Source organism: Dromiciops gliroides, chromosome 1 (genome assembly GCF_019393635.1).
Source record: "Dromiciops gliroides isolate mDroGli1 chromosome 1, mDroGli1.pri, whole genome shotgun sequence".
Lineage (NCBI taxonomy): Eukaryota > Metazoa > Chordata > Mammalia > Microbiotheria > Microbiotheriidae > Dromiciops > Dromiciops gliroides.
Window position 1 is genome coordinate 74,184,118 of NC_057861.1, and position 12,660 is coordinate 74,196,777.

At 39.8% G+C, this 12,660-nt stretch overlaps 1 protein-coding gene across 1 annotated transcript in view; it reads right to left on the minus strand.

Moving 5' to 3' along the window:
• Nucleotides 1-3,679: 3,679 nt before the first annotated feature.
• LOC122735715 (zinc finger protein 239-like) overlaps nt 3,680-12,660 on the minus strand; it is a 31,338-nt gene continuing 22,357 nt past the window's right edge. The window contains exon 2 of the mRNA XM_043977450.1: nt 3,680-5,132. Coding sequence (XP_043833385.1) covers nt 4,030-5,073 — 1,044 coding nt within the window. The 5' untranslated portion in view covers nt 5,074-5,132 and the 3' untranslated portion in view covers nt 3,680-4,029. The remainder of the gene's footprint in view (nt 5,133-12,660) is intronic.

Consider the following 12,660-nt stretch of genomic DNA (forward strand, 5'->3'; position numbering starts at 1 on the left):
GTGACCACAATATTGTAAAGAAAAACTGAGACAAGAACTGTGACCAAGACAATGACCAAGTATGAGCCAGAAGACCAATAATGAACCATGCTTCCTACTTCTTGGCATAGAGATGCCAAAATTAAATAGATAGTAGAGGTCCTGAATGACTTACATTTTCTCAACATATAGACACAATTTATGTATGTGTTTTATGTGATTATACTTATCTGTTACAAAGGAGGGCTTTCATTTTTCTTCCTGGGGCAAGGGAAGTTGGGAAGGAGACGAGGTAATAACGATACTAAAAAAGAACAAAAAAAAGAATGTCAATGAATCATAAAAAAAATAAAAGAGCATAAGGAAGCCGAGAAGGGAATGCAGACAAGAAGGGTAGCATTAGAACTACTATAGTAAATGTAAATTATTCAAGGAAAAAAACCCAAATGTCATGGGAAAAAACAGAAGTCCATAATTTTATATACAAGCCCCCCTTTATTGTTCTTCTTTGTATACTGAAATGTGTTTCTTGATGTTTAATTTATGAGACAAAAATGTTAAGTCACTTTAGTGCCTGGAGATAGACTGGAGCAGAGGACATGAGGTAGGATGACCAATTAGGAGGCCATTGCAAATCCAGGCAAGCGGTAATAAGGGCCTGAACTAAGGTGGTGGCTGTATAAGTAGTGAGAAAGGGATGGATGCAGGACGTTGTGAAGGCAGAACCTAGATCTGGCAACCGACTTAATATGTGGATGAGGTTGAGTGAGAAGTTGAGAATGATGACAAGGTTGCAAAACTGTGGGACTGGAAGAAGGGTAGTGTCCTCAACAGAAGGTAGTCAGAAGAAAAGGTGGTCTGGAAGGAAAGATAAATGAGTTCTATCTCAGACATGTTGAGTTTGAGATGTCTATAAGACTTCCTGTCCGAAATGTCCAACAAGGCAGCTGCTGATGAGGAGCTGGAGCTCAAGAAATAAAACGTGGTTAAATATCTGATACTTATCTACAAAGAGATGTGGTGATACATGTAAAATGCTTTGCAAGCCATAAAGGGCTATCGGCTGTTATTAGATTATGGCTTTATAGGATCTATCCATTATATTTCTATCAGATACAGGATCCTTGGGTTGTGACTAAACTTATAAGCCAATTATCCAAACTTCAGGGATCTAGCACTGTTTTTTTAGCATGTTCCAGAAACTAGTTCCTAAATGCCATGTTTATATGCCAAAATTTCATTATTTCTTTAACTTATCCTTCATTTCAAGATTCCTGCCATCTAACTAAGCCTATCTTTCCAGATCTGCTCAAGCATTGGTTCCTGTCTTGTCTATGTCTATAATGAGTGTGCTAGAAATCCCATGAGGCTATTATATAGGCATACATGGAACATGGATTGTGAGTACCTAGTTCATGCTCTATGAACATTATTGAAGACCAAATACCAGGATACCCAGCTTCTGGGATCCTGACTCTTTGGTTTCATGTTTCATTAAAAAAAGGGGGGGGGGGCTTATACTTACATTAAGTTTTCAGGTTTACAAAACACTTCCCTCATAACCTTAGGGGGCACATGTACAAGCATTATCATTTTAAAGATGAAATGAAGGTTCAAAGAATAAAAATGATACATTACCAATAATTAGACCTGGGACTTGAATCCTCACCTGACTTCAGGACCAGTTCTCTTTCCACAGCATGCTGGCTTTTGATACACTCAAATAAACCAGAGTGTCAGCCCTGGAGAATTTGACTTAATTATCCTTAATCAGAACACTGCTCACAGTCTATTGGTAAGAACACTGGTAAGGAATCACAATGTAATGGAAAGAGCTTTGGATCACAGTTGAGACTGTCACTGACTGCCAATGATCTTCCTAACCTTGAACCAGTTACTTAATAACCTATGGGATTAAGAGTTGGAAGGGTCCTTAAAGATCACCTAGCCCATACTCATTTTGCAGAAACTGAGAAACTTGTCCCACAGAATATGACTATCTAAGATCATTTATGTAAACAAGTAGTAGTGCTAGGATTCAAATCCACATTCTCTGACTCCAAATCCAGTATTCTTTTCACCATGATAAACCGCCACATTTACACCCATTAGCTTCCTTATAGAAAAAAAAAAAGTGAAGGGGCTAGACTAAATGATCTCAAAGGTCTTCTAGCTCTAAAAATATTTCCCTCCATTAAAATGTTATGGGACAAAAAAAAAAGTTATGGGACAGTGGTGGAAAGGACACAAAAAATTATCAAGCAGGGGCAGCTAGGTGGCTCAGCAGATAAAGCAACCGGCCTTGGATTCAGGAGGACCTGAGATCAAATCCAACCTCAGACACTTAACGCTTACTAGCTATGTGACCCTGGGCAAATTACTTAATCCTCTTTGCCCCACAAAAAAAAAAAAATTATCAAGCACTCTAATAATGACAACCAACAGATTAACTGCTTATTGATCTATTATTTGATTAATTAACTAAAGATTTCTATATGGGAGCCCTTCCTAATGAAGCTGCTGTGTACTTGAAAAGAATACTCAATTCAATCAACATTTATTTATTACATACTTTGTGCTGGCACTAGGTAAGGAGCTGGAGATATAAAGATGATTCACTCATTCCTTTTGATAATACCTATCCTCAAGGGGCTTACAATCTAATGGGTTGTGTGTGTGTGGATGTGCCAGTGCATCCACACTTGTAGGTTATGGCAAGTACATAAATATGACAAGATAAAATGTGACTGGAACAAAGGAGAGATCAAGACAGGAATATCTAAGAATATCTTTGGAGGTCAGAGATCACTTTCATGGTAGAATTAGGAACAGCTCCAAAGAGAAGCAATTCTTAAAATGACTGTTTTTTATGCTTGCACCTGATTCTGACAGCCTCACCTTTATTGGTATGATTCAGTGACATTTACTATGTAGTACTGATAAGTTTCACCCTCTGTGCTTTTACTTGCTACGTATCAATTCCCATCTATCCTTGTCTCACTCTCTACCTTTGGTTTTCCTTTCCATTCCAATTTATATTCCTCATGTTTCTCCTCTCCTGAAAGTTTTCCTTTTTACTCTTCTGACCCACTTAAATAACATAATAATGTGTAAGATGTTCATTAACTCTCATATTTTTCCATCTCTGTTCTCATTTTATTTTCCACTGAAGTTTGAGGCCTCCTCACAGGATGTAGCTGACCCAACATTCTCGAAGATGACATGGATGAAGCCTCAGCTGTTGTGGGGTCAAACAAATGGAAAGGCTTTGAGAATAGTCCTCATGATAAACTGCATGTCTTTAGTTTGAGGACAAGCCAAACTAATTTAGAAAGGCTCATTTTTACCAAGTTGCTAAAGGGTGAGGGGCAAAGGGCAGGGGAGCTACAGTAATTCTCAAAATCATCTCAATTGTAGAGCAGTAGTGATTGGTTCTGGTGAAGGATATACACTGAAAAAAAAAATCACAGATCCTTTAGGTATAAAGGATCCCTTAAAAACAAACAAACAAACCTCTCAAAACAAAACCCTGTAAGGTTAATGAAACAAGTATTATTATCCACAACTTATGGATTTGCAAACTGAGGCCAAACAAGCCCAAATTGCTTGCCACAAATTGGTAATAGATTTGGGACTTGAATACAGGTATCCTGAAGCCAAGTCTTTAGGAACCACTGGCTACTATTTCCACAAGACCATACTGCTGATAGTGCCCTTTCCCCTCTCATTTCCCTCCAAATTGTAAGTTACCAAGTCCTATGGGAGATATTGGACAGATATTGGACAGATATGATATTTCTGATGGAGAATAAAGGATAAACTCTAAGTTAAAACTTTCATACAATCATCCCATTTATCAAACGAAACAAAAACTATTTATTAAGAGTCTCTGTGTTTCTATAAATGAGCAAGATGCTTTAGACAGACAGGTTCTGTCTTCGAGTGATTTAGAATTTTTATGAGGTTGTAATAACATGTGAATTTACTGGTGAATTTACCAAACTATAAGTCTGACTAAAGCTTTCTATCTCATTCATTACATTCACAGGATTATTTTCTAGTATGAATTCTCTGATGTTGAAGAAGTCCTGATCGCTGGTTAAAGGCTTTCCCACATGCATTACACACATAAGGTTTTTCTCCAGTATGAATTCTCTGATGCTCAATAAGGGATGAGCTCCGGCTGAAGGCTTTGCCACATTCATTACATTTATAGGGTTTCTCTCCAGTGTGAATTCTCTGGTGTTGAATTAATGTTGAGCTATGACTAAAAACTTTTCCACAATCATGACATTCATGTGGCTTCTCTCCAGTGTGAATTCTCTGATGATCTATAAGGTTTGAGCTCCGGCTGAAGGTTTTGCCACATTCTATACATTCATAAGGTTTTTCTTTGGTGTGAGTTTTATGATGTTCAATAAGGTTTGAACTCCGACTAAAGGCTTTTCCACATTCATTACACTCATAAGGTTTCTCTCCAGTGTGAATTCTCTGATGCTGAATCAGGGTAGAGCTATGACTGAAAGCTTTCCCACACTGACTACACTCATAAGGCTTCTCTCCTGTATGAATGCTGTGATGTTCCAGGAGAGTTGCGCTCCGGCTAAAAGTTTTCCCACATTCTATACATTCATAAGGTTTCCATACAGCATTAGCTTTCTGATATTCAAGAACTGAGCTCTTTTTGAGTGACTTTCCACATTCATTACTTTTTAAAAGTTTCTTCGATGCATGGATTTTCTGATGTTTAATTAAATCTGAATTCTGTTTAAAGCTTTGGCCACATGTATCACCCTGATGAGACTTTTCTCCTATTGGAATTCTTGGATGTGGAACAAGGTTGGAGTCAGGACTGAAGCTTTTCCCAAATTCATTATATTCTTGGGCTTTGCCTCCTAAAGTAGATGGATTGTGGATAACTGTTACTTGTCTACAATTGTTCTCTTGGGAAAAGGTCTTACTTGGTTTCTCCAGTAATTCAGTATTTCTCGACTGTTTCTCTAGCCTGCCTTCAAATTCACTGCCTTCTTCAAACTCAGGTCCCTGAGGGACATCTCCTGTGAGTTTTTCGAATTTCATTTCCTTTAATTGCATGTCTTTAAAAATGTCCTGTTTTGGAGTCAACACCTTGTTCTCAGTTCTTGGCTCACAATCTGAAACAATTGACACAAAATGTAAATGTCAGTTTCTTATACTTGGAGGAAGTGCCAGGGCAAGAACAGGATACTCCCAAAGAAGCAGACTGCTCTCATGAGCAGATGGTGCTGACAGATCTCAAAATTATCCTCATAGTCTGGGGGAGAGGATGAAAGAGAAGAACAAGGGAAAACAGCCAAGGGAGGGGTAGTTGGCACACAGGGTAGGGGAGTCCAGAGACTGATAAGAATTCACGAAAATGGGGTAGAGGGTACCAGGGGACCAAGGTAGATTATAGAGAAAGTAATGTTGGGCACAGATAACAAAGGGAATCCATAGAGGAGGATGAGAAGGGGAAGGAGAAGGAAGAGGAAAGAAAGGAGGAGACCAAAGGGAAGTCAAGACTGGTGGGCACAGAGGGCAGGCAAGAATGCAAAAAATGGAGAAAGCCTAATAAGGAGGGTGGGATGACTGAGGAGAAGAAAGCATGGAGCTGAATCCAAAGAGGAATATTAGGAATGAGCAGACAAGAAGAGGAGTCAGCTGGGAATGGAAAGATGAGCTCTCAGTGGGGAATGGTTTTTAGGAGATATTGTGGGGAGAGGAGGAAGGGGAAGAAATGATATGATGACAGAAGTTGAGAGTCTGCAAACATGACTCTCAGCACCAAGTGAGCCTGGGGATGAAAATGAGAATTCCCCATCTGAAAAGATACTACCCTATTAACAATAGCACTGAGAGGAAGTATATGAACAAATAAGATACATTACCTGCCTCCATGACATAATTTACATAGTACTTTACAAAGCACCTTTTTGATGGAATTTACAGCCCAGTAGAGGTGACCTCTTTTACACATACAACCACCAGGATGCTATCCTATCCCCTCTTTAAGCTCAGTCCATCATGTGAAACTGAGGCATCTCTTAGGAGCTTCTCTCCACCCCATCTCCCAGCTCCCTGCATTTTCAAGACCTGAAGACAGGAAGAACACTGCACATAGATTAACCAGCAAACATTTACTAAGTGCTTACCCTGTGCCAGATACTATTCTAAGTCCTGGGGCTACAAAGACAAAAACAAAACAGCGTCTGCTCTGGAGGAACTTCTACTGTATCAGGGAGTGCTACAGTATGTAAGTGCTATGGACAGAAGTGTGGTGGATAGAAGGCAGTGGATTTGTACCTTCTTCCAATCTTATCTCAGATACTTACTAGATATGGGACTTTGGGTACTAGATATGGGACTTAACCTCTCTGTGCCTCAGTTATTTAATCTAAAAAATGGGGGGGGGAGGGGAAGCCCACGGAGGCAGACTCATTGGTCTCTAAGGTCTTTTCCAGTTCTAAATCTATCTTAAATATATACAAAAGAAATACAATGTAATTTTGAGGATAGGGTACTAGCAGCTGGGAGGATCGAGAAAGGTTTCATGAGGAAAGTAGCCCCTGAGCTGAGTTCTGAAAGAAACAAAGCATTTGAAGAGATGGTAATAAGGAAGGAAGGAGTGCACTCTGTGTGTGGGAGAGCCCGTGCACAGGCACAAACCAGCAGCTGGAGTGTCCTGTGTGATAAACAGTTATAAAGACAGCCTGACAGGACCAAAGAATGTGGGAGAAGCCTTATGTAACAAAGCTGGACGGGAATGCTGGGGCCAGGTTAGGAAGAGCTTTCTAGGTCCAACAGAGGATTCTGTTTTTGATCCTAAAGGTGTGGAGTTTACTGAGTGGTGGAGAGACGTGGTCAAACCTGCACTTTAGTAGCTGTATGGAGGACAGAATGGAGTAGGAAGAAGCATGATGAGGGAAATCAATTAGAAGGCTACTGCAATATCCCATGAGAGAGGTGATAAGAACCTGAACTAGGGTGGTGGCTGTATGATGTATGTATGAAATGTGGAGAAGTTAGAAACAACAAAATCTTGCAACCAACAGGATAAGTGGGGTGAGTGACACTGAGGGGTCAAGGATAACACTGAGGTTGTGAGGAGAACCTGGGTGAATGGGAGAATGTAGGTGCCCTGGATAGAAATGGGAAAGAAAAGAATAGGTAGGTTTTCAGGGAAAGACAATGAGTTCTGCTTTGGAAAAGTCTTAGAGATAAACATATACTTATGCGAGAAAACCCAGGAACCAGAGAGGAAAAGCATGTTAGAGAGCATCTGAGAGAAGATCAATGGAAGCAGAAACAGAAGTAATATATGATAGACTTCTTGGACAGAAGAAAAAAATAGACAAGATGTTCAGGAAATAGATCACAAACCTGGCACAGATGGGGAATTTCCATTATATGGACTGCTGGAGTTCTCTCTCTCCCAAAAGCTGATCAGTTAATAATTTCTCAACTTGTCTTAATGACAAATTTATTCTTCAAAAAGTAGAGGAACCAGCAAAGGGCATTTCTATTCTAGACTTGATTTTCACCAAGGAGGAACCAGTCCCTGGAGTGTGACTGAGGGAAAAAAAAATGGTAAAAATGGTGTGACACAGAATGTTTTTGGAGTTTATTGAGTTGGGGGTGGGGGGAGAAACATGATCAGACCTTGTTTTAGGAAAATCACTTTAATAGCTGAATGGAGGGTGTATTAGAGTGGGCAGAGACTGCTTGAGGCAGATAGATCCACCTATTCTAATAATCCAAGTATGAGGTGAAGAGGGCCTTCCCTAGAGGAGTGGCAGTGTCAGAGGAGAGAAGGGGGTATATCTGAGAGATGTTACAAAAGTGAAATTGGCAGCAACAGCTTGGATATGGGGAGTGACAGTGAAAATTCCAGGATGATTCCTGGTTTGTGAGCCTGAGGGACTGGGAAGGTGTTGCCTTTTAAGGAAGGGATTGGGGGGGGGGGTTAGGGGAAAGATAATGAGTTTCATTTTGGACATACTGAGTTTAAAAAGTCTACTAGACAGCCAATCTGAGATGTATGAAAGGCAGTTGGAGATCTCAGATTGGAGATCAATAGAGAGGATGGGACAGGACATAAAAGGTAGATTAAAGAATTATCAACTGTGTAATTTAAATTTCTAAATGTAGGTTCTAATCTGTCCCCTCAAGTTTGGGGGGAAACTGACTAAAATCACTGATAAACAAGTCTAGGTTTTTAAGGATTTATTGAAAGATAGTAAAAGAAAGAGAAAGATTGAGAACAGAATTCCTATAATCTGGCAATCCTAACTTTCCTTTATCACTTTAAATTTATGGGAGTTGATGAGATCACCAAGTGAAAGTAGTAAAGAGGGAGAAGAGAAGAGGACCTAGGACAGAACCCTATGGTTCACCTAAGATTAGAGGGCGGAATCTGGAGGAAGATCCAGCAAAGACTGAGGAGCTGACAGGAGGAAAACTAGGAGAGAGTGGTATTCCAAAAATCTAGAGAAAAGAGTATATCAAGGAGAAGAGGTTGATCAATAGTATTAAGGGCTCCAGAGAGGTGAAGAAGACTGAGGACTGAGAAAAGACTACTGGGAATTTGGCAACTGAGATATCATTAGTAATTTTGGAAAGAGTAGATTTAGTAGAATGATGAGGTCAGAAACTGCATTTTAAGGAGTTAAGAAGAAAGTGAGAGAATAGAAAGTGGAGGCACCTATGGTAGATGGTATTTTAGCCACAAAGGGCAGAAGAGATAAAGGATAATAGTTAGTAGGGGTGGAAGGATCAATTTAGGGTTTTTGAAGGATGGGGGAAGACATGGACATGTTTGTGGGCAGTAGGAAGAGCCAATAAGACAGGAAAAGACTGAAAATAAGTGACAGAGTGTGGTTGACACAGGCGACAATCTGCTGAAGGAGACAGAAAGGGATGGGATAGCTTGAGAAGGTAGAAGGGTTAGCCTTGGTAAGGAGTAAGGCCACTTCCTCATGTAATACAGGGGTGAAGGATGAGAGAGTGGCAGAAATCATCTGAGTGATAGGAGATGAGAATGAAGGGAAAAGAGGAAACTTATGGTGAATTTTTTTCTATAAAATAAGGCAAGGTTCTTATATTATGGGGTGTTGGGGGAGGTGTTGAGTAAGGATGAAAAGATTTTGAAGAGCTGCTGCTGCAGAAAGTGAGATAACAAGTTGATAAGGGAGGTATAGCAGGATAGACTAGTAGCAGTGAGGGCCTGGTTAAGGTTATATAACATAAAATTGTAGTGGAGCCAGTCAAAATGGTTTTCTCCACCTTCATCCAGCAGTACCTGTTTAAAAGCAAAGGTGGTGGGGGCAGCTAGGTAGCGCAGTAGATAAAGCACTGGCTCTGGATTCAGAAGGACCTGAGTTCAAATCTGGCCTCAGACACTTGACACCTACTAGCTGTGACCCTGGGCAAGTCACTTAACTCTCATTGCCCCACAATAATTAAATTAAGTTAAAAATAAATAAAAGCAAAGGTGGCAAAAGATGACTTGCCCAGAGTTACATGACTAGGAAGTGTCTGAGGTAGGATTTGAATTCAGGTCTTCCTGAGCACAAGTCCAGCACTTTATCCACTTTGCCACCTAGCTACCAATGATCTTTGAACTTTTGATGGAATAAAAACAGCTAGGGAGACACAAGAGAATGTTTCAAATTAATGGGCCCAGATGACAATCCATGATACTGAAAGAAATGCCAGATATAACTGCTAAGATATTATCAGTGAAAGATCTCAGAGAATGTGATAGATTGAAGAAGGGAAAATAATGGACTGATTTTCAAAAAAAGGAAAAAAAAGGAATGGAGTATAGCCTGCAAACTCTAGGCCTCTGAGCTGGACTTTGATTTCTGGCAAAACTCTAGAAGGTATTATTGAAAGGAAGATTAACATTTAGAAAAGGAAGCACTGATCACAAAAGTACAATGTAACCACCAAAAAGCAGGTCATACTTTTTGACTGAGCACAGTTCCTTTTGTGAGAGCATTACCAGACTGGTAGATAAGGGGAATGCTATAAAGTTAATCTAAGTTTCAGCCAAGTACTTGACAAAGTTTTTCATGCCCCAGAGGGAGCAGTGGTTGAGAATGAGAGAGAGAGAGAGAGAGAGAGAAAAGAAAATTACAAAGAGGCAGATTTAATTTGGTGAACAGAAAAATTTGTGACATGCCCAAGGATACACAGGTAGTGGGTGTCCAGGATAGGATTTGGATGGTGCATATCTTATATCTGTTCAGTTCTTCCCTGATTTCTGTCAAACTCATTTTGTCTTTGTAAAGTTGTCTTGTGAGTCACTGAGTCCATGTCCAAACATGTGATCCACTGTCATTACTATGAAGGGCATTTCTCTAAGGGTTTCCTTTGGTTCTTGGTGGAGGTATATGGAAATGCAGAGTTTGCCAGGTGAGGACACAACAGGGAGGGATTTTATATCCAAAGTCATTCTTACCTCTGTTAATTTTTTTTGATTGGCTGTTTAGAGTTTTCAAGGCACACTATCTATAAGCAAATATACCATAACTTCTTCACTGCTGATGTTTATACATTCACTTTCTTTTTCATCACTTATTGTTCTTGATAATATTTCTAAATCTATGTTAAATAGAAATAGGGAGAGTGGACATCTCTGTTTAACATCAGTTTTATAATGGGGATGCTGCTAGTCTTTCTCCATTGCATATAATATGAGCTTATAGATTCAGAGACATATTTTTGTCATATGCTGGACTCTTCTATTCATAAATTTGTAAATGTTTCTAACATAAATGAATTATGTTTTATAAAAAGTCTTTGTAATAATATGATTGAATTTTTTTCTTTTGTTGATAAGATTTATTGCCCTGATTTGTTTTCCCAGTATCAAATTACCTCTTCATTCCATGTGTAAAATCCTCTTCAATCACCAAAAAAAAAAGGCAAAGAAAAACTTCCAAACGATTAGAGCTATCCAAAGTACAATGGGATGCAATAGGATGCTCAGAAGGTAGCAGGCTCTGAGCATTTGTATGTGTGCTTCAGACTGCTCTGGACTTCTACCCCTTTGTATCTCCCATGCTGAAAATGCACATACCCAATGCTTATGAAACCAGAGCCTAGGCACAGAAGAAGAGTACCTCCACACTCACTAAAATTAATCCCTCTTCCTGGGCCCTTCATTCCTTTCCCTCTCTCATCCTCTAGCAGCCACCTCCTCCAACTAATCTAGCTTCAGTCTCATCTTCTTTCCTAGATCTTTCTCATCTACCTACAAACATGCATAGATCTCCCCAGTCCTAAGAAGTAAAAAGCTTGCTTTTGACCCTTTTAGATCTTCCAGGTACTGTTTCATTTTTCTCCTTCCTTCACTGCTGAGTTCTTTTCAAATCGATCTACAGTCCAGTTGTCAAATCCACTAGCCTCTTTTCAGGGCTTATCTATCCTCTTTGTCCTCTACAACTTCTGGCACTGCTGAATATTCCTTCCTACTGGATCCTTTCTCTTCCCTTGGCTTCACAGAAACCATACTTTTCTTGTTTCCTCTACCCTACTTCTCTAAAAGCTCTCTATCTGACCCTAGCTCCTCCCTGTCTGATAATGTGGTTGTGCCTCAAGGATCTGTCCTTGGCTCTTTTCTCTCTTCTTTAGTAATTACACTGGCTCTCAAAGTTTAACTCCCAAATCTATACCTTTAACCTTGATTTCCAAATGTCTATAGAGCATCTCCACGTGGATGGCCCACTGGCACCTCAAACTCCACACGCCCCCCTATTCTGATCCCACTGTTTGTATCACAATTCACCTTTGTCTTGCACATTCAAAACCTCTGTCATCTCTTCCTTAACTCTTACATCCTCTAGGTTGCCAGGACCCTATCAATTCTATAGCCACAACACCTCTGTCATCCATCACTTCCACTCTAGTTCTACCAGCACCCCCTTACTTACAGGTCCTCATTACCACCTGCCTAGACTATTGCAATAGTATTCTAAAAGGTCTCTATTTTCACTCTACCTCTCCATTTTCAATCCTCGCATCACACATCCATCTTGTAATGTTGCTCCTTTGCTCAAAAAATGTTAGTGCCTCCCAAGTAAAGTTCAAATTCTTCTGTCTGGAGTTCAAGGACCTTCAATATCTGGTGCCATTTTACCTTTCCAGCCTTATTTCATATTACTCCCTTTTATGCTTCCTGGGGTCCAGCTAAATTGGATAACTGTCTCCAGAACAAATACTAGACTTTCACATTTTGTTTTGGCTCATCTTCTTTCTTATACGTACTCTTATAGGATAATTCCTATAAAGTTATCCCTTCCACAACTTGAGAGTTAGGGATATGGCACCCCCTTAAGCTGGAAAATCTATGTAAAATGTTCTGGCTCTCCCTCAGTACCAGAGAAGAAGCCTGTTGATATTATATAATACTATTTATATATTTTACACATTTCTAAGTTTCTAAACCTTTTCTGTGTCATCTGCTGGCCTCCGTGTGTCATCTTTAACTTCTGCAAAACTCCCCCAAAATTCCCATTTACTTTCTTTCTTTCTTTCTGTTTTTGGTGGGCAATGGGGGTTAAGTGACTTGCCCAGGGTCACACAGCTAGTAAGTGTCAAGTGTCAGAGGCTGGATTTGAACTCAGGTACTCACTCCTGAATCCAGGGCCGGTGCTTTAT